The sequence below is a fragment of the Capsicum annuum genome, chromosome 4 (assembly GCF_002878395.1).
Source record: "Capsicum annuum cultivar UCD-10X-F1 chromosome 4, UCD10Xv1.1, whole genome shotgun sequence".
Taxonomy (NCBI): domain Eukaryota; kingdom Viridiplantae; phylum Streptophyta; class Magnoliopsida; order Solanales; family Solanaceae; genus Capsicum; species Capsicum annuum.
This window is the reverse complement of record NC_061114.1, coordinates 218,226,450-218,246,538: the sequence shown is the minus strand read 5'-3', so window position 1 is coordinate 218,246,538 and position 20,089 is coordinate 218,226,450. Positions and strand designations below refer to the sequence as shown.

General features: G+C 32.0%; 1 protein-coding gene across 1 annotated transcript; it reads right to left on the bottom strand.

Annotated features, from left to right (window-relative positions):
* Positions 1–13,557: 13,557 nt before the first annotated feature.
* On the bottom strand, positions 13,558–18,624 carry LOC124898078. Its single transcript, XM_047411700.1, has 13 exons — positions 18,457–18,624; positions 18,152–18,354; positions 17,872–18,001; positions 17,702–17,803; positions 15,937–16,059; positions 15,651–15,782; positions 15,364–15,558; positions 15,226–15,286; positions 14,937–15,134; positions 14,702–14,843; positions 14,190–14,241; positions 13,879–14,081; positions 13,558–13,765 (listed from the first exon to the last, which is right to left on the bottom strand). The coding sequence occupies exons 1-13, from the start codon at positions 18,622–18,624 to the stop codon at positions 13,558–13,560; spliced, it is 1,917 nt and encodes a 638-aa protein (XP_047267656.1).
* Positions 18,625–20,089: the final 1,465 nt, after the last annotated feature.

Sequence of the window (20,089 nt, the reverse complement as noted above, 5' to 3'; positions counted from 1 at the left end):
AATTTGTTTTATTAAGACGAAAGACATTATTTCATTTCTAAACTTATCCGCACAAATTTATTTTATAGTCTTAACTCTGTATGTAATTATATATTAGCTTAACAATTTTAACATATACTAGTTTAACCACATGTGTCTCGCACGTGTAACGTTTTGATTATTTAAAAATAATTTTGTCTATTATAAAAATTTTTAATAAAATGTACAAGTTCAAATCACTTTTCAAAAAAATTTCAAACTTAATATGATAATGTAAATATAAACATATACACAAATATGTTTTACCAGTTCCAAGTGGTTGATGGATCATCACTTTTGCGTTTGCGTACCTCTTTCCCTTGTTGTCACAGGCTAAGACAGACGCATCAATTTGAACCATCTATGTGTTATGATTATTTTTATATATATATCTAAAAAAAATTCTTATTTTTAAAGTCAAATCTTTACAAATTTATTAATTACATTCTATTGCGGACTTAAAACATTTTAAAATATGAAACTTCTTAATTTTTTGTTATTCTAATAGTTTTATATATTCATATACACATATATGTTTTATCAGTTCTAAGACATTTAAAACTCTGAAACTTCTTAATTTTTTCTTATTCTAATAGTTTTATATTTATTTTTAGATTTTTCAAATTTTCTTAAAATCAAATTTAGTTGATTTAGAATTCTTAAACTAATAAAAAAAGTATCAGTTGTCATTAATTTTGATGAATTCTAATCAGGAAAGATTTTACCATAAATAATTTTAATTAATTTTCAACTCTTCAACAACAACAAACCCAGTGTATTCCCACATAGTGAGGTTTGGGAAGGATAATTTTCAACTTTTAAATTAAAAAAAATATATAAAATTCTGATGTCTTCTAATAACGAAAAGTTTTTATCATAAATATATTTAATTAATTTTTTACTCTTAAATATTAGGAAGAAGTAATGAAAAAGACGATTTTGTCTAAAATAAGGACTTTTCATGAAGCGTAAAAAGTTCAATTCACTTTTCTAAGGTATTCACACTTTTAATAAATTATTGATTATAGATCATAGATTATAGATTAAATAGTATCATTCTTAATGCTAATTTGACACTAAAAAAAATGCATCATTTAAAGAAAAAAAATAAACCCACTCTATAAAATAATGTATATTTAATAGAAAAAAAATTAAAAAAAGAAAGAAAACAAACTCTCCCAGACACTTTCTTCTTCAAAACCAACCATCCTTGTCCTCAGTGGTGAATGCAGAATTTTCATTCAAAAAAATTAAAATATGAAAAAGTAAACACGTAAAAGTTACACGACAAAAAAAAAAAAGCGAGACGCCTGCTAAATTTTAGTTCACTTTCTCGTGTCCTTTGAACATTTCTTTCCATTTTTGCTCTGCACCATCGAATCCTTCTTCAAAATGTTTTTTTTTTTTACTTTCACTTTTCTCTTCTTTCAAATTATTTACACCCCACCCTCACCCCATCCCCACCCCGCAAAAAAAAAATACAAAATTCTTGAAAAAGATATTGTAACTATTGAATTATTAATATTTTTTATTGTCCACCGCTTCGGCGAATCTCCGGGGACATTCCGGAGATGTAACCAGCGGCCTCTTTCTCGTCGACCTTATTCCAGCAAACACTTTTTAACACCAATATTGCCGGATCAGCAGCACGGAGGCGTCCCGGTGACATCCAAACTTTGGTTCTTTCGTAACTTTATATAGTTTGATTTCTTTATATTATTTTGCTCCTTGTCTTTTCCTTGGTGCCAGGCCATTAGTGTGCTCTATTTTTCTTACTGTTAGTTTTGTCCTTACCTCGGTTTTGTTTTTTCTCCCTATTTGAGGTTAGTTTTGTTTCTTGATTATTTCTTCTAATTTGTGTGAGCCTTGTATTTCCTGCTACTGCTTTGTTACTACCATTGTTTAGATTTTCTTATATTTTCTTGTAGTAGTGGCTGTGGGTGTTGATGGTTGGATAGGGTCATGTCCGAGGGAGTTAGGGCGGAGGGCCGTTGTGGCGGCGGGGGAAGAGGAAAGAGCGGGGGTGGAAGGGTGGCCAAGGTTTGGCCTCACTGGCGGTAGAGGAAGACGTGTTGATAGAGATGGTAGGCTGAGGGTTGGGTCTTGGAATATAGGGACTCTTCAGGGTAAGTCCATAGAGCTTGTGAAGATTCTTAGAAAGAGGAGAATTAATATTGCGTGTGTTCAAGAGACTAAGTGGGTAGGGTCTAAGGCTAGGGATGTGGACGGTTACAAGCTTTGGTACTCTGGGAGCGAGAGGCGTAGGAATGGAGTTGGCATCTTAGTAGATGAAGAGCTTAGAGGTCAGGTAGTAGAGGTAAAGAGGATCAGCGATAGGTTGATGACTATTAAGTTGGTCATTGGGGGGTTTACCCTGAACGTGTGTAGTGCTTATGCGCCGCAAGTGGGCCTGGATGGGGAGAAGAAGATGCGGTTTTGGGAGGCTTTGGATGAGGTGGTGAGAGGCGTGCCTAGCTCAGAGAAGATTGTTGTAGCAGGAGATTCCAATGTGCACATCGGGGCGTTACCGGGAGGCTTTGGTGATGTGCATGGTAGTTTTGGTTTTGGGGAAAGAAATGAAGAGAGGGCTACTCTATTGGATTTTGCGAGGTCCTTTGGGCTGATGGTGGTGAACTCGGGTTTCCCAAAGAAGGACGATCACCTGATCACCTTTCGAAGCGCGATAGCCAAAACCCAAATTGACTTTTTCTTGCTTAGGAAAGGGGATAGGGTGTTGTGTAAGGACTGTAAGGTTATCCCGAGTGAGAATTTTTCGACCCAGCATAGGCTCTTGGTTATGGATTTGGGTATAAGAAAGGATAGGAAGAGAAGGGGTGAGGAGTGTGGACCTAGAATTAAGTGGGGCGGTTTTACGCCAATGAATGCATGGGAGATAGGGGAGAAGTTGGCGGGAATGGGGGTGTGGGAGTGTAGGGGAGACGTGGATAGTATGTAGGATAGGGTGGCTAGGTGCATCGGGGAGAATGCTAGTGAGGTATTGGGTGTTTCTAGGGGCCGGGACGGGCATCATCGGGGGGATTAGTGGTGGAATGAAGAGGTTAAGAAGAAAGTGGAGACCAAGAAAGGGGCGTATGCTAAGTTGGTTGAGAGTAAGGACGAAGAAGAGAAATGGGTAAACAAGAAAGAGTACAAATTAGCTAGGAAGGAGGCTAAGTTAGCAGTTACGGTGGCTAAGACGGCAGCTTTTGAGAGCTTGTATGCAGGGTTACAGGAGAAAGGAGGGGAAAAAGTTGTTTAGACTCGCTAAGGCTAGGGAGAGGAAGGGTCGTGACCTCAACCAGGTTAAGTTCATTAAGGGGGAGGACGGTACAGTGTTGGTGGAGGACGGCCACATTAAGAATAGATGGCAATCGTATTTTCATAGGCTCTTGAATTACAAAGGGGATAGACCTATTGTGTTAGGGGAGCTGGAGCACTCAGAGGAGTGTCCAGATTTTAGTTATTGTAGACGTTTTAAGGTAGAGGAGGTTAGAGAGGCTGTTCGCAGGATGCGAAGGGGTAGGACGACAGGGCCTAATGAGATACCGATGGATTTTTGGAAGTTTTCTGGCACGGCTGGTTTAAGGTGGTTGACTGAATTGTTTAACAAAATTTTCAAGACGGCGAAAATGCCCGAGGCTTGGAGGTGGAGTACTATGATCCCTCTTTATAAGAATAAGGGTGACATTCAGAGTTGCAATAACTATAGGGGTATTAAGTTATTGAGTCACTCTATGAAGATTTGGGAGAGAGTGGTCGAGGTGAGGCTGAGACGAATAGTGTCTATTTCGGAGAACCAGTTTGGATTTATGCCTGGCCGCTCGACGACAGAGGCAATTCACCTGGTACGGAGGCTGGTGGAACAGTAAGAGAAAGGAAGAAGGACCTGCACATGGTGTTTATCGACTTGGAGAAGGCATACGACAAAGTCCCTAGGGAGGTGCTTTGGAGATGCTTGGAGGTGAGTGGAGTCCCAGTGGCATATATCAGAGCAATTAAGGACATGTATGATGGAGCTAAAACTCAGGTGAGGACGGCGGGAGGAGACTCAAAGCATTTCACTGTCTTGACAGGATTGCATCAGGGATCTACTCTTAGTCCCTTTTTGTTTGCTTTGGTGATGGATGTGTTGACGCGGCGTATTCAAGGAGAGGTGCCTTGGTGTATGCTTTTTGCAGATGATGTAGTTTTGATTGATGAGACGCGGGGGGGTGTGAATGATAAATTAGAGGTGTGGAGACAAACTCTTGAGTCTAAAGGGTTCAGGTTGAGTAGGAGCAAGACAGAGTATTTGGAATGCAAGTTTAATGACGTGAGACTGAAGAATGAGGTGGTAGTGAAGTTGGAATCACAGGTGGTATGTAAGAGGGATAGTTTTAAGTATCTCGGGGCCGTGATTCAGGGTAACGGTGAGATTGACGAGGATGTTTCGCACCGTATTGGGGCGGGATGGATGAAGTGGAAGCTCGCTTCGGGGGTGTTGTGTGATAAGAAGGTGCCGCCTAAGTTTAAAGGCAAATTCTACAGAGTGGCAGTCTGTCCGGCCATGTTGTATGGAGCGGAGTGTTGGCCAGTTAAGAACTCCCACATTCAAAAAATGAAGGTAGCGGAAATGCAGATGTTGCGTTAGATGTGTGGGCTGACTAGGGGGGATAGAGTTCGGAATGAGACTATCAGGGAGAAGGTTGGTGTGACTCTAGTGAAGAATAAGATGCGGAAAGTCTGATTGAGATGGTTCGAACATGTGATGAGGAGGGGCATGGATACCCCGATTCATAGGTGTGAGAGGCTAGCTTTGGATGGTTTTAGGCGGGGTAGGGGTAGGTCGAAAAAGTACTGGGGAGAGGTGATTAGGCGGGACATGGAGCAGTTACAGCTCACTGAGGACATGACCCTAGATAGGAAGATCTAGAGGACGCGTATTAGGGCAGAAGGATAGGGTCAGTTTGGGTTGCTAGTGTAGGGAATTACTTGGTGGGGGTATTATTCTTGTTATGATACCTTGTTTCATGCTTTATTATGAATCTGTTTACTTTTCTCTGTTTTCTATTACTTGTGGGTGTCGTATTTATGTTATGCCATCTTGTTCCATGCTTTACTATGTATTTGTGTAGTATTCCGTATCTCGAGCCGGGAGTCTATCGGAAACAGCCTTTCTACTTCTTTAGAGGTAGAGGTATGGACCGCATACATCTTACCCTCCCCAGACCTCACTATGTGGAAATACACTGAGTTTGTTGTTGTTGTTGTTGAATTATTAATATTATAATATATATTTAATACTCAATAGCAATAAAAAAAATATTAAACAACATCAATATTAATATGTTGAATGATAAAATACTAGAAATAATGAGCTATATAACTCGATAAAATAAATAATACAAGTTGACAAAATACAAGAATCTTATATATGTAAAATTAGTTAAATATAAAAATATTTTGAAGAAGTTTGACATAGAATGTATAAAAGAAATATACATATTATATTTTTATTTTTAATCTTGACTGAGAAGCCAATTAATATTGAGAACTAAAACAATGAAATACGTAACTAATTGATTTGAACCAGCAACTTCTGCACGACAATGAACCCCCTGAACCATTGAGCTACACTTTTCAGCTATGTTGAGCAGATTCATTAAAGGTTTTATAAAATATACGAACTTTTTTCGGTTAAGGAATTTTGAATGAACCCCTACCACCCACCTAGATCTACCTCTGCCTCCCCCCAAGGTGGGGGCCCCACCCACCCAACCCCACTAATCTTTCTTTGTAAACTCCCCACTCCTTCCTTCATCTCCTTTCTCCTTCTAAGTTTTAATCCCCCACCCTCATTTCTGCAATTCGTTACGTCAATTTTTTCAAAAAGTAAATTAAAAAATAATGTATATAAAAAAACTACGAATTTTAATGTATTCTTCACAAATTTTATCATTGAGAAAGAGGAAAAAGAATATAGATAATTATTACTTTTTTAAAATACCAAATTCAATTTTTACAAGGACAATTTTCTCAACTTTTTAAATCTCAAGGTTTAATTTTTAATACCTTTTTTTGTATTAATGCTCAAAGATTTCCTATGCATCTATCCTGTGGATTTGATTCTTTTTTTCATCGAAGTTTACAATTATAAGTTATGTTAGCTGAAGTTTTTCAAATTTTTGAATTGTCAATTGGGGTGGGGAGGGCGGGGGAGAAGGGGAGAAGGGGGATCTCCAGACGAAGAAGTGTGGGGGGGTGGGGGGTCGGGGGTGGGGGGTCGAAGAAAAAAGAATTGGACATAGAAATTTTTGCCTTTATTTTCATTTTGTTATGATTAAATGAGATTTTAAAATTAAATATAGTCAAATTTTATTATAGCAGCAGCTAGTAGAGTTTGTTCGAAAATTTTATTCTGCTATGTACTGAAATAAAGAATGTATTTGTTAATCAATTTAATCAAACAAATTTAGAAAGAGTAGAATGTAAAGAAAACAAACACCAAAACCTATTAAGTTATGAACATTATTCATTAATGGTGATTAATATAAATATCTTTTTTTATACATAATATACTTCTGCCACAATAAATGTTCCTGATATCACAACAAACTGTTATTTATTATACAGAAGTAAATAAAAGTCGACTTCAAAAAAAATCAACATAAATGTTATTATAATAAAAAAAAATGTTATAACAAGATTTAACAGTAATTCCAAAGTATACTAACTATTTTTGTACAAGATACTAAGATTTTTACATTAATTTAAAATAAAATAATTTCATATAATTGGGAGCAAAGTATACCAACTATTTTTGTACTTTATTTAATGCTCTCTTCATTTGAATTTACTTGTTATTATTTTTCTAATTTGATTTTTATTTTTACTTATCATTTTGACAAATTTAGAAACTACGAATTTGTCCTCCATATCTTACCTCATTATTAATTACTTATTTTTCAAATTACTTTTCAATATCTATTACTCCCTCTATTCCATATTAAGTGAATTGTTAGGATATGACCAATCCTAAGAAAAAAATTTAAGGACCTCCACTATTATTCTTCTAATTATTCTTAAATTATATACCTAAAACCTATGAAGTAGTTAAAGAACTTCATTAAATGAAAGGATAAGTATATAAAAAAAATCAATAATTCTTTTAGATTTTAAAAAATTCACTTATTTTGAACTATGAAAAAAAAATTAATAATTCACTTAATATAAAATGAAGGGAGTACTAATAGGGGCACTATAATAAAATTATTATATTAATTATTTTTTTAATTAATATGTCATGCTAAGAAATGATGAATAAAAATAAACGGAGAGAGTACTGTTGCTTTCATATTTAAAAAACAGAATGCAGTTGCTTGCAAATTAAGAAAAAAATTCACTTGTTTCCATTATGAGGGGAAAAAAAAAATATACAGTTGCTTTCAAATGCTATGTCAGAAAAGAGATCAATAAGGAACAGACATATTTTTTTGTTCACGAATTAATTAGTAATTAGGTCAAATTGTAATTTATTTTGAGAAATTATTTTTAACAGTAATTTTTTTATTTTTTTTTTGCTTCTTTTAAAAAGAAATAGAGATCAATTATTTTTTACACAGAAAGAAGGAAAAAGAGGATGAGAAGCACTAGACCCCTTTTTTTTTTTTTTTTTTGGACTTCTCTGTTAAATATGCAAACTTTCTAAATATATGTTTTAAAGTTTTTATTTTATCTTTTGAAAAAGTAATTTCTGTTATTCTTCATAAAAACTTATTTCCCTCCAAATATCTCACTTTACTTTTGGCCTCCTAAAAACTAATTAATCAACTAGTCTACAAAATATAAATAGGTGTTTGATCATATATTTTAAATATTTACGTCACTAATTTATAAAGTAGAAATCAAAATAAAATTGTATTTGATTATATTTTTTACAAGTAGAGAAAAAGGCATTTTATAGAATTTATAAAAATTAAGCTGAAATACATAGAACTTGAGAACACACCTAAACGTTTTTACAAGTTACTAGTTTAGGTGTACGCGTCTTGCGCGTGTACCTCACTTTAATGAGTTCAAACATTACACTAAATAAGGTATTTATTTAAATAATAAAGATGAATATAATAATTAAATTTAATATCTTTTGAGTATGTAAAGATTGGAGAATTTATTTATTAAACCTAATCTTTACCAAAAATATTTTTAAAAGTCGATCGACATTCATCTAACATCTGTAAATTGCAACAAAACAATACAAATGATAGAGACATCAAAATATTACAATTAAATCTAGTCTTTACACACAATTTTTTTTAAAGTCGCTTGACACTCATCTACCACCTGCAAACAATAACAAAATAATATGATAATAGAGATATCAAAATAATACAATTAAACCTAACCTTTACATATAAAAAATCCTCAAAGCTGACCAACATTTATCTATCACCTGTAAACTGCAACAAAATAATACAATAAAAGTGATATCAAAACAATACAATTAAACTTAAATTTTACACACACAAAAATCTCAAAGCCAATCGAGATTCATCTACGAACTGTAAATTACCACAAAATAACAAACTAATATAGATATTATGATAATACAATTAAACCTAACCTTTACATAAAAAAAATTCAAAGCTGACCCACATTCATCTAGCATCTGTAAATTAAAATAAAACAATGAGATAATAGATTGAAACAATACAATTAAACCTAACATTTATATAGAAAACTCTTCAACGCCAACCGAATCAAGCATCCACCAATCTAGACATGCAATGAAATCAAGTTAGATAAGCATCAATCATATTCTCCACATAGATAAACTGGTTTGTTCTCTAGTTTAACGTATATCTCAATGTTTATAGAAGTATTTTCTTAATAGAGTCCTATTTTAGGAGTATTTTTCTAATTAAACGGTAGAAAGTAGAATATTAAATAATTCTCCTATCATATATTTAGTAGTCCCATATATTTTAGGAAATCTAATAAAAAGGAAAATATTAATTAATTCTCCTATCATATATTTTAAGAGTCCCATGTAGTTTAGGATGTTTAGTTAATATAATAAAAAATAATTAAATAATAAATTAAAAAATATAGTGAAAAGACAGTTCTGTTTAAAGAAAAGTCTTTTAATGAAGGACAAAAGCTCAAATCACTTTTCAAAAGGTCTTCACACTTTTAATATATTATAGATATAAATATAAATTATAGATATAGATATTGTAAGTGCCTAATAAAGATATTTATCATGTGTTCAACTAAAAATTTAAAATACGTTATAGTTCAAATATCTAATAAAATCTATTAACAAGTTTAAGAAGCTATCCATGCAGTTAAAATTTACATTTCTTCTAATTTAAGATTTATATTAATGGTAAAATATTTACATTCCCTTTTAATCTAATTTTTTTTTTTCCAGAATATTCGCTGCTTTCTTAATCTACAAGCTACAACAATTTTAAAATAGTCTCTTTACAGTTTACTCTTGACAATCATTTTTTTAAATGTCGAATTGTCATTGAAGGAGTTCAAATGGAACTTTTTAAAGTTATGTTATGGTCATTTGATTGTAACACTATAATTTATTAAAAGCAGTTGCAAGTAAAAATAAAAATAAAACAAGCTTTTGGGTGACTTTCTTTGGTTAAATATTAGTTATAGATACATCATTTAAAATTTATGAATTTTGAGTTACATACATACACATGGTTAAATATTAGTTATAGATACATCATTTAAAATTTATGAATTTTGAGTTATATACATACACACTTAAGTTTCACGTTCATCTAATATTTTTAAAAAAATTAAGGAGAAACCATGAAAATAAATCTAAATTTGTTTGATTGATCAAAATCATTTTTCATAGGTACAACAAATTGTAACCAACATTCAACAACTTAGCATTTGTTAAGAATCCCACGATAGTAAAGGGGATGAACAATAGGTATTTTTATATGGACTTAACGCAATTCGAGTTAGCTCGTAGGATTGAGTTAGAACTAAGGGTGTTAAGTGGGCCGGCTCGGGTCAACCCAAAATCAGCCCGTTAAAATTATTCAGGTTGTGGTCCGGGCCGGGTCAGGGTTGGGGTTAAGTGGGCCGGACTCAACAGTAAACTTTTTTAAAAGGGCAAAATTCAGAAATGACATACTTGAGGCCCTAATTATTAATTTTGTAGCAACAGTTTCATAATTACATTTTATAGCAACTTGTATTATGTACTTTTAAAAACTGATGCTATAAAAATACCTATACAACTAATTTTACCTCCCTTAAATAACTGAAATTTGTTGAGGTAAATATGGTATAATTACCAATTAATTAATTTTGTAGATTCCTTTTCCGTTAAAATAGCTTCAATCACGCGACTTTCGTTTCAGCTTAAAATCATTGATCAAATTTCAAATTTCAGTTTTCAAAATTAACGAGTTCAGCTGAGAAAAAAAAATCAAAATCTGCTTTTCGTTTTTATGAGAAATTTCGTCTAATTCAACCGTGTTTTTATGTTCAACCATTGCTGTTGTTCATATGAAATTCTACAGTATCTTCTTCGAATTCAACATCAGTTTCAAAACGAAGCATTAATTTCTTTGAATCAAATTCAATTATAGATTCTTCAGTTCAAATTGTTCGAATTCAACTATCAGTTGAAAATTCATCTGTTATTATTGTTTAAGCTACGTAATCATTAAGTATTTCTGGTTGGATTTTTTGTTTCAGCCATTACTGATGCTCCTATTTAGTTTCGATTTTTAATCAAAGCAGGAGGAAATTCAACATATATAACAAAAACCTTCAGAATTGAAATTTTTTGTTGCAAAAATTCAGTTTATTAGTTGTTTCAGTTTTTTAGATTTCATTGATCAACTATTTATTTCAGTATTGGTTGTTGTTATTTTGATCGATTTAACAATTGATAAAATTGTGAAACTTTGTAGTATATTTTCAGAGTTTTGTATAATCGATTATGAAAATAAGTTAAACAAATTTTGAGTTGAATTTGATTCAATTATTTTATGAAAATCATTGCTTAATGGATGATTGAATTGAGCTGCTGAATGTGATGAAATTCTATTCACACAGTTCAAAATTTAATTTAGGTATGTTCCATATGTATTTTTTGATATGTTTAATGTTAACACTGCATATGTATTTTTGAACAGCTTAATGTTAACACTGCATATGTATTTTTGAACAGCTTAATGTTAACACTGCATATGTATTTTTTGGTTTTCTTGTCGGAATTTGATAGTATGACTGTTTTTGCTGATAATATACTTTATACAAGTTTTTCTTCGATTCGATTCAGTAGTTTCTGTATTTGGTTTAATAGTTTTTTTTGTGTTTGTATTTTACGTTAAACAAATTTTGTCTAAATTTTTTTTTTGAATGGAAATGTTGGCTGTGTAAGTTTGTTTGCAGTTAAAGCTGAAAAGTATTTTTTTTAACAAGTTATAATTTGACAACATTTTTATATTTGTTTATTTTTTGGTTAAATCAAGTAGAAATGGGAAGCATACCAGTGCTTGTGAAGCACTCTGGTGGTGGACGTATGAAAAAAACTATGAAGAATATATCACTGATGCTATACTGTTGAGCACATCAACAACATTTATTGAGTTGCACAATGAATTGGCATCTCACTTAAGTGTGCATTTAACGAGGAAACGTATTCTAGTGGAATATCAAATTACTGCTAATGCAGGGCAGATAGAAATACATAATGATATGGATTTAAAGGTGTTTATATTTCAAAAAAAGCAGATACAAGACATGAATTGTCTTCCTTTATATGTAAGCATTTTGGAGAAAGTTGTAGGGAGCAACGTGGCTAGTTCTTCTATGTGTGTTGCTGAAAGAATAACCAACGGTGACAACATTCAAACACTGATAAATACAATAAATGAAAGAGCTTTGGTGATTTGTGAAGATACACAAGCATTATATGTATTTGAAATGGATACTGTGGAGTTGATTATCTCAGATCCACATCACAAAAATGTTGAGGAAGACTAGGTTTACTTGAGAAAAAAAATTTTGAAGTCAGTCATGAAGGACTATTCAATTAGGGAGAAGTTTCAAACGCGAAGTAAAAAGTCAAGTAAGAAAACGTACGTGCATTCTATAGCACTCTATTTTTGTTTAATATTAGTTTGGATATGTATTTTCAAAATACTAAATTATGTGGGATGCAAGTATACGTTGTTTTACAAATCAAGAAAATGCGAGTTTTTAATGCGTGCATCAGGAATGGGAGAAACTGAAATATTTAGAATAAGAGAATTCAGACCTCAACATACATGCCCGGTGAAGGACAAGATCTATCCAAAGATGCATGCTATTAGTATGTTGATAGGTGGTATTGTTAAACAAGAACCACGAAAGAAAATACAATGCAACAGAAATTAGAAATAACATGAAGGAAGATTTTGGTATGGATATGACATACATTTTATGTGAGGGCGAAAGAAAGAACGTTAGAAGAGTTGAGGGCTAAGCCATCAGCATCTTATGGAAAACTGCCATCATACTTATATGTACTAAATACTACTTATCCAGAGTCACATATAAGAATGAAGAAGACAGATGAGAATGAGTTCTTGTATGTATTTATCGCTCTAAATGCATTCATTAAGGGATTCGATCATTGTAGACCGATTGTAGTTGTTGATGCTAGTCATCTGAGAGGAATGTATACTAAGGCATTTGTAACAGCATGTACAATGGATGGAGCAAGTTAGTATGAATTTCTAATAATTATATTGTAAAATTTGTTGTATGTTTTTGTATTTCTGCGTATCACCTGAAAATACATATCTTCACTATATATATACATATCTGTATAAAATTATCTAGAGTTTTAAAGTTTCATGAATTAAAACATTTAAAAATGATTATGTTTTATAGTTATGTGTGTCTAAATTTTATTATATGTAATTGATACCATTTATTTGATAAAATATACAGTTTTAATTACCTGTAAATATAATAAATACATATGGAGTTCCTATATGTATTTTTATTTTACTGCGCATAATTATTTTGTATATACAGGTCATATATTTCCTCTGGCATATGGTGTGATTGATTCTGAAAATGATGCATTATGGACGTGGTTCTTTCAAAATCTAAAGGAAGCGTACGGGAAAAGACAAAACATGTGTGTTGTTTCTGATAGGAATCCAAGCATCATAAAGGCTGTTAGCGATGTGTACAACGATGTTCCACATTATGCATGTATGTGGCATCTATGGGGGAATGTTAAAAAACTTTATAGAAAGTCACACGATGCATTATCGGAGATCTTTTATACAATTGACAAATCATATTCAAAGTCAGAATTCCAAATGTTAATGGAAAAGTTGAGACAGTTGATATTAGGGTGATGAATTATGTAGAATTGGCTGGTTACAAAAAGTGGGCTAGGTCCTATGCAACAGTTAACCGAGGATGGACTTTGACTTCAAATATTGCGGAGTCAATAAATGAGTACTTGTATCAGCTAGAGAACTGCCAATTTATGACTTTCTTGAGAAGGTTCGATTATTGTTTGCAAAATGGAACTGCAAAAATAGGCCTCAAAGGTGCTTCGACATCACTATGAGCATTTACGTCTTGCTTTCTGGTTCCATAATCCCACAAAAGTGCAGCATATCTTGTACGGAGTGCATTGGGGTCGAACTCATTCGCAAGAATTTTGTGACCATAAGAAAGACACTCCGCATCTGTAACCATATAGACACCACAATCCCTACAAAAATAATAAAAAGGAACACATATGTGCTTTAATATATATTTTACAAACATATTTAATATATATTTTACAAATATACAATTTTGTTAGATGTAAATTAAATAACTTACAAGCTTTCGCTTGGTTGTTGAGGCAAACTCTCTTGAAATAACACATCAAACATATCTGAGGAGTCTTTGTCTTTGTATCTTGGATGATTTTCAACATGAATTCTTTTCTTAACGTAGAAATCACAATATTCGAGACACAATGGAATAATCGCAGCTAATTTCTCAATGACATCAAGAACAGCCGAATAATGACCAGATGATTCCTGTGAATCATATAGGAATATGTACCTCTCTGAGAAAGATAGCATCCAATGATGTTTTTTCTTTATATTTACTGGAATATAAATGTCTTTCACTGTATATCATGGCACAGCAGCATGCATACGGAACCCATTTATGTATTCATTAAGATGTGCCACATGCCTTCCGCCGTAAGTAAGAAGTAAATTTTAGATAATTCAAACTATTTGTATACTAAATTTAGCATGTGTATGTAATATAAAAATACATAGGTAAGTTAAAGTGCATCACATCCTTTCTTATATAATTAAAAATTACATAAAAAATACTTATTTGCACCTGCATGTGTATTTATTACCATAATATGTAGTTTAATTAGTGCTATAAATGTAAAAAAAATATTGTAAAAAAAAATATACTAATCGAGTCGGTCCATGACTGATCAGGAAACCCCATTGTGTAGAACCAGTTTTATCTTCAACAGTCTCCATTCCGAAATGCATCATTGGAATGGTTGATTTTCCCCTTTTGTAATGATCCCCATTTCCCTTCTTGTTTTTTTTTTTTTTGTTAATCAATATATGTTAAATCATGAAACCATAATGTAATTTAAAAAAAAAAAAAAACAGTTCAATAGAAATACCTTTTAGCATGAACTTTGAGAAGGTCTTCAGAAATCCAATCCATGAACTTGTTGACAATCTTCGTATCCACAATTCCATCAATCGGATGATAAACAAATGGATGTTTCTGTGGGAATATACGTATGTGTCCTTCCGAGCTCTCTATATAGTTACGTAATACAAAAAGGTAATTATTAAAAAGTATTTGCATAACATATTACATTTTAAACTAAATATATAACTAATTGTACTTACCGGCAGCTGAACCAAATTTCATCGTGTAAGGTGACTCTTTGAATTTGGATAGTCGCCGAATCCTTAACTTAGGAATAGGAGTTTGAAGTTCACGATTAGCAGAGGGATGAACAATGATGCTTTTACTACTGTATACATTCAAACTGGGAAGCAAGTCATCAGGGATTGTGTCTTGTGAATCAGGCAAAATTGTTTCATCTTTTTGTTCATCAGTGAATTGTTTCATCTCTTTGTTCATCAGTGGTTAATTCTTGTATTTTAGGAGTTTTCATAATCTGCTCCTCCATACCAAGATCAACCTCTCCATGCAGGTCTGCTTTAGATCTTGATCCAACGTTCTCTTTGTTTTCCTTCAAAAATGGAAAACAGTTTATTTTTTTATGTCAAAAATAATTCACATAACCTCAGATATATTCATAATACATACCTGACAATGATCTTGAACAACAGATTCGGACTTTTTATCATTAAAATGTTCATCAATTTGTTCTTCTTTAGACGTTGTCAATAGATGTCTCGTGATGCTTTCTCTTCGGTATGCATTAAGACTTGGTAACAAATCATCTGGGATTGTAAACTGCGAATCAGACAAATTTGTATCATCCAATTTCTCATTAGTGATCTGCAATAGAAATGAAAGAAAAGATATAATTGTATTATGGATTGTTATGATTTTTACATCACATAAACTGAAGTTCAATTCATTATACATACTCGATCATCGTGATAAACAATCTTCTCAGAAAGATTATAATCCAAATTTATACTTTGGAGAAGCTCATCAGGGATTAAATGTTGATAATCAATTTCAATGTTTGTTTTATTTGCATCCAAATCAGTGCACCCCTTGCAAACAAGCAAAAAAATTAAACCAACTTCAAACAAAAATTCAATTGTATATGTTTATACAGGACTATATATAAAATAACATATAACTGCACAAAAAAAGTAATTACATTTGTCCACTCAAAAGAATAACCATATTTTAGTTATTTTTTACCTTTGTACCATCCTGATTCTCATCCAAATTCTGATCAACAGTAGGACTGAATTGTTGTGGTGATGTTTCGACACCATCATAAACCATCTGTTGTGCTTCAACCTCTATATCTTCATGTTGTTGCTACAAGTATAATTTGAATAAACTACTATTATTTGATTTCACTTAATATGTATATACCAACCCACTAAAAATATATAGTGTTGAAAAATACATTTCTTGACACACTGCATATGTATTTTGTAATAGAGTTAATACATAAAAATGACCCTAAACTTGAAACCAAATTATAACTTTGACCTTAAACTTTGATAGTGCACAAATAGGACCTTTAACTATTCAAAATTTGAACAAATATGACCTCCGATTTTGCAACCCCATGCGTGAGTTTCACTCGCGCCTACGTGGAAAGGTAATCCAATCACACGGTGCCACATCGTTAAAAGGGCTGACTTGGAGGGAGGTCATATTTGTGCAATTTTGAATAGTTAAAGGTCATATTTGTGCACTGTCAAAGTTTTATTTTTTGTGTTAAAAAGGCATCATTTTTATTATTATTATTATTATTATTATTATTATTATTATTATTATTATTATTTCTATAGCTGCAACACCTACCTTTTTTTTTAATTAAAAAATCGAATCCGCGCAGTAGGCTGAAGGAAGCGTCCAAGAAGAGAAAATAACACCACTGGGCTACCTAAGCGTCTTGTTTCATGTGGTTCAACATTAATATACGTACATTAATATAGATTTTCTACTTTATATATAACGTAATTTTTTTATCGAGGGGGTTCGGGTGAACCCCATGGCAACCACGTAGGTCTACTCCTGCATTAATTTAATAATGTTAATTTAGTAACATTGTAATAACGTTAATTTGATAACGTTAATTTAATATACTACTACTACTATCCTTAATAACGTTTTATTAAAACTATAACTTTTTTATTATTAGTATAGTTTCATCATAAATTATATTTAGATATATTATATAACTTAAATTCGCCCTCTACTTTATAATATATATACATACTCGCGCGATTTTTTTGGATGAGGTTGACCCACCTAATTAATAAATCTTCAATATTGCTCTTTTTTCGCAATGACAAAAGAAATTAGATGCCATTTTTATCTTTGAGCCAAAAATAATTTAAAAATACTAGTGAAAAGTCATTTAAAGGTCATATTTGTGCAGTTTTGAATAGTTAAATGTCATATTTGTGCACTGTCAAAGTTTAAGGTCATATTTATGTATTATGCCCTTAGATTTTAAGTTGGACGCGCCCAATTTTGCGTGTTGAACACGCGTTTTGCCACATAGGATTGGAGGTCATATTTGTGCAGTTTTGAATAGTTAAAGGTCATATTTGTGCACTGTCAAAGTTTAAGGTCAAAGTTATAATTTGATGTCAATTTTAGAGTCATTTTTATGTATTAACTCTTTGTAATACATTTCATATGTATTTTTTGAAAATCAACTCATATGTATTTTTTGAATAAACTACATATGTATATTTAGCAATATACTGCTTATGTATTTTTTTACAAACTCTGGATATGTATTTATCAAATACATTTCTTAACACACTGCATATTTTTTTTGTATTACATTTCATATGTATTTTTTCATATCAAATCATATGTTATTTTTGTATAAACTTCATATGTATTTTTAGCAATATACTGCATATATATTTTTTCATATACTCTGCATATGTATTTTTTTAATACTGTGGATATTATATAACCATAAAACTTTTACCTTGCTATGTTCAATTGCTTTGACCATTTTTTTGAACTTTTTCTTCACTAATTGACGAATTCGAGTAAACTCTTCGCGAACTCCTTTAAACTCTTGACGAACCTGTATTCATACAAATTCAGTAAACACATATTTTTAAATGTAAAACAAACATTTGATAAAAAAATTACCTCTTCGCAGAATACATCAAAAACATTCTTAGAAATAAATGTTTCTTTCTCAATATGACTCTCACGCTTTGACACGGCTACTTCCTCTATATGACTATCTGTCTTTGACTGTACCTGAGGAAAAATAACCCTAGATATTTGCTTACCTTCCTTCGTTTTTTAAGAAGAAGCCTATCGTGTTGGAATTGTCTTGAATACTGGTGTCTTCATTACAGCAGCCTTGGCAGCACGATGAGGTGGAGTCCTCGTTTGGGTATGCGCGTCAACAATATTGACTTACTTTTCCCCTGAAGATTTCTTCGCTACTGGAGTTGATGAATCCACTTTCTGTTTCTTCTTTGAACATTCGTTGATCTTCTTTGGTGGTGGATCCTGGAAGTCATCGTCAGAATCAACTGAACGTTCATCTTCAGTTACATACTTCTGTGGTATTTCAAGCTTTGCCAGTTCCATTTCAGTTGGCTCTATGTTCTTAAATACAACCTACGAATATGTTCAAGAATATGTTAAACAATTGAAAATGAAAAAGAATATATGTATACAATACAATACATATCAATGCATATATATTTGTTCACAACAAACCTTGCCATTGTCCTTGAACATAACATTCATCAAAAACTCATACCGTGGACGAGGTGCAATCGTCTTACAATTTAATAATCGGGAAATCCGATTCTCAACCTTCAATGCAATCTTTGGTGGGACATTTGAACAATACTCATATAGCCACACTTGAATAGCCAGTGGCATTCCCTGAATCAAATAAAATTTGCCCCCAGCTTTCAGCCGGTTGTTCAAACTTCTAGCCAGATCTTCAAAAGATAAAGAACCCTATGAAAAATTCTTATATCTACCACTATCTACCAAATCAAAATGAAGACGGTGTATAACAACAGTGTCAATGTTAGACAACATAAATGAATGTAGGAAATACAGAATTGCAAATTTCTCAACATCCTCATCATTGTTCTCCCCCCATACTTTCTCCGTGAATACTAGAAATAGTTGCCTTTTCTATAGAATTTCTGCCTTATTAAAATACTTTTCAATCATCCTATTTGGTACACGCTCATCAAAAATAAAGCCATACCTATTAGACACACAATTCAATCCAGTTATGATAGCAAATTTCATGGGAGTAAAACTAAGAAAGGTGCCATTAGCACAGATCATAATCCCAGAAGAAGAACTACCCTTCACCTCAAGCGTCATAACGCATCTACACAACTGTGCTTGCACTACACACTGCTTCTTCTTCATAAAATAATGAAAAATGTTATTCTCACAAAAGTTTTTAAACTGTTCCTTGTTTAAAATTGCGCGTATGCTTTCATAAATATCATTGTTACTGTACGAGCACAAGTGCGGTGCAAATCTTAGAAGTTTTCTGACAAGGAATATTTCATCCCGCATCACCTATACAATGTAAAACTACCACTTCTTAATCTGTAAACAAAATTCAATCAAACAAAAAAAATGTATAACATGCATATATATTTCAGATGATTAAAATGCATATGTATTTTGATCAAATCATAATTGCCACCAACACTGAAAAATACATATCAAATGTGCTAAAAATACATATAGACGATAGACTGTTATTATAGTTAAACTAAAATAACATGCATATGTGTTTTGACCATATAAAAAATATAACAAACACTGAAAAATATAAATACTCAAAAATGCATATCAACTACACTAAAAATATATATAGGTCAAAATTATTCAGCTGTACTAAAAATACATATCAACTATACTAAAAATGCATATCACCTATACTAGAAAAATATATATCCAAATACTATTCATTAGTAGTTAATTCAACAATATATTTTCACATAATCCCTAAATATCATCATAACAGAAAATACATAATTACTTGAACACAAAAATAATAATACATTTACAAACAAAAAAAATACCTCTTCCTCACTTTCTTCTTCAGATTCATCATAAGATTTGTCAACATCGTCTTCAATTTCTTTAGATTTCCTTTTCTTCTCATACCGTTTTTTAGGTTTTTGCTCCTTTGGAGAAGGAGTTTTCTTCAACCCTTTTTTTTTAAATTTCCGTCATCTTCACTTCGTCGTTGCAAAACTTCGACCTAATCTCTTTCGATCTACCAGATTTCCTCAACTGTAAAGAATTTGAAACAACAGTAACTAAATCTTCTTAAGTTAACCCAAGACTAAAAGATGATGCATCATAC

Coding starts and splice junctions, on each gene's coding strand:
- LOC124898078 (XM_047411700.1), bottom strand. CDS start 18,624: ATGCCACTGGCTATTCAAGTGTGGCTATATGAGTATTGTTCAAATGTC. Junction 18,002..18,151: donor AAGAAATCTTCAGGGGAAAA/GTAAGTCAATAT, acceptor GCAAATATCTAG/GGTTATTTTTCCTCAGGTAC. Junction 15,135..15,225: donor GCATGGAGAGGTTGATCTTG/GTATGGAGGAGC, acceptor ATGAACAAAAAG/ATGAAACAATTTTGCCTGAT.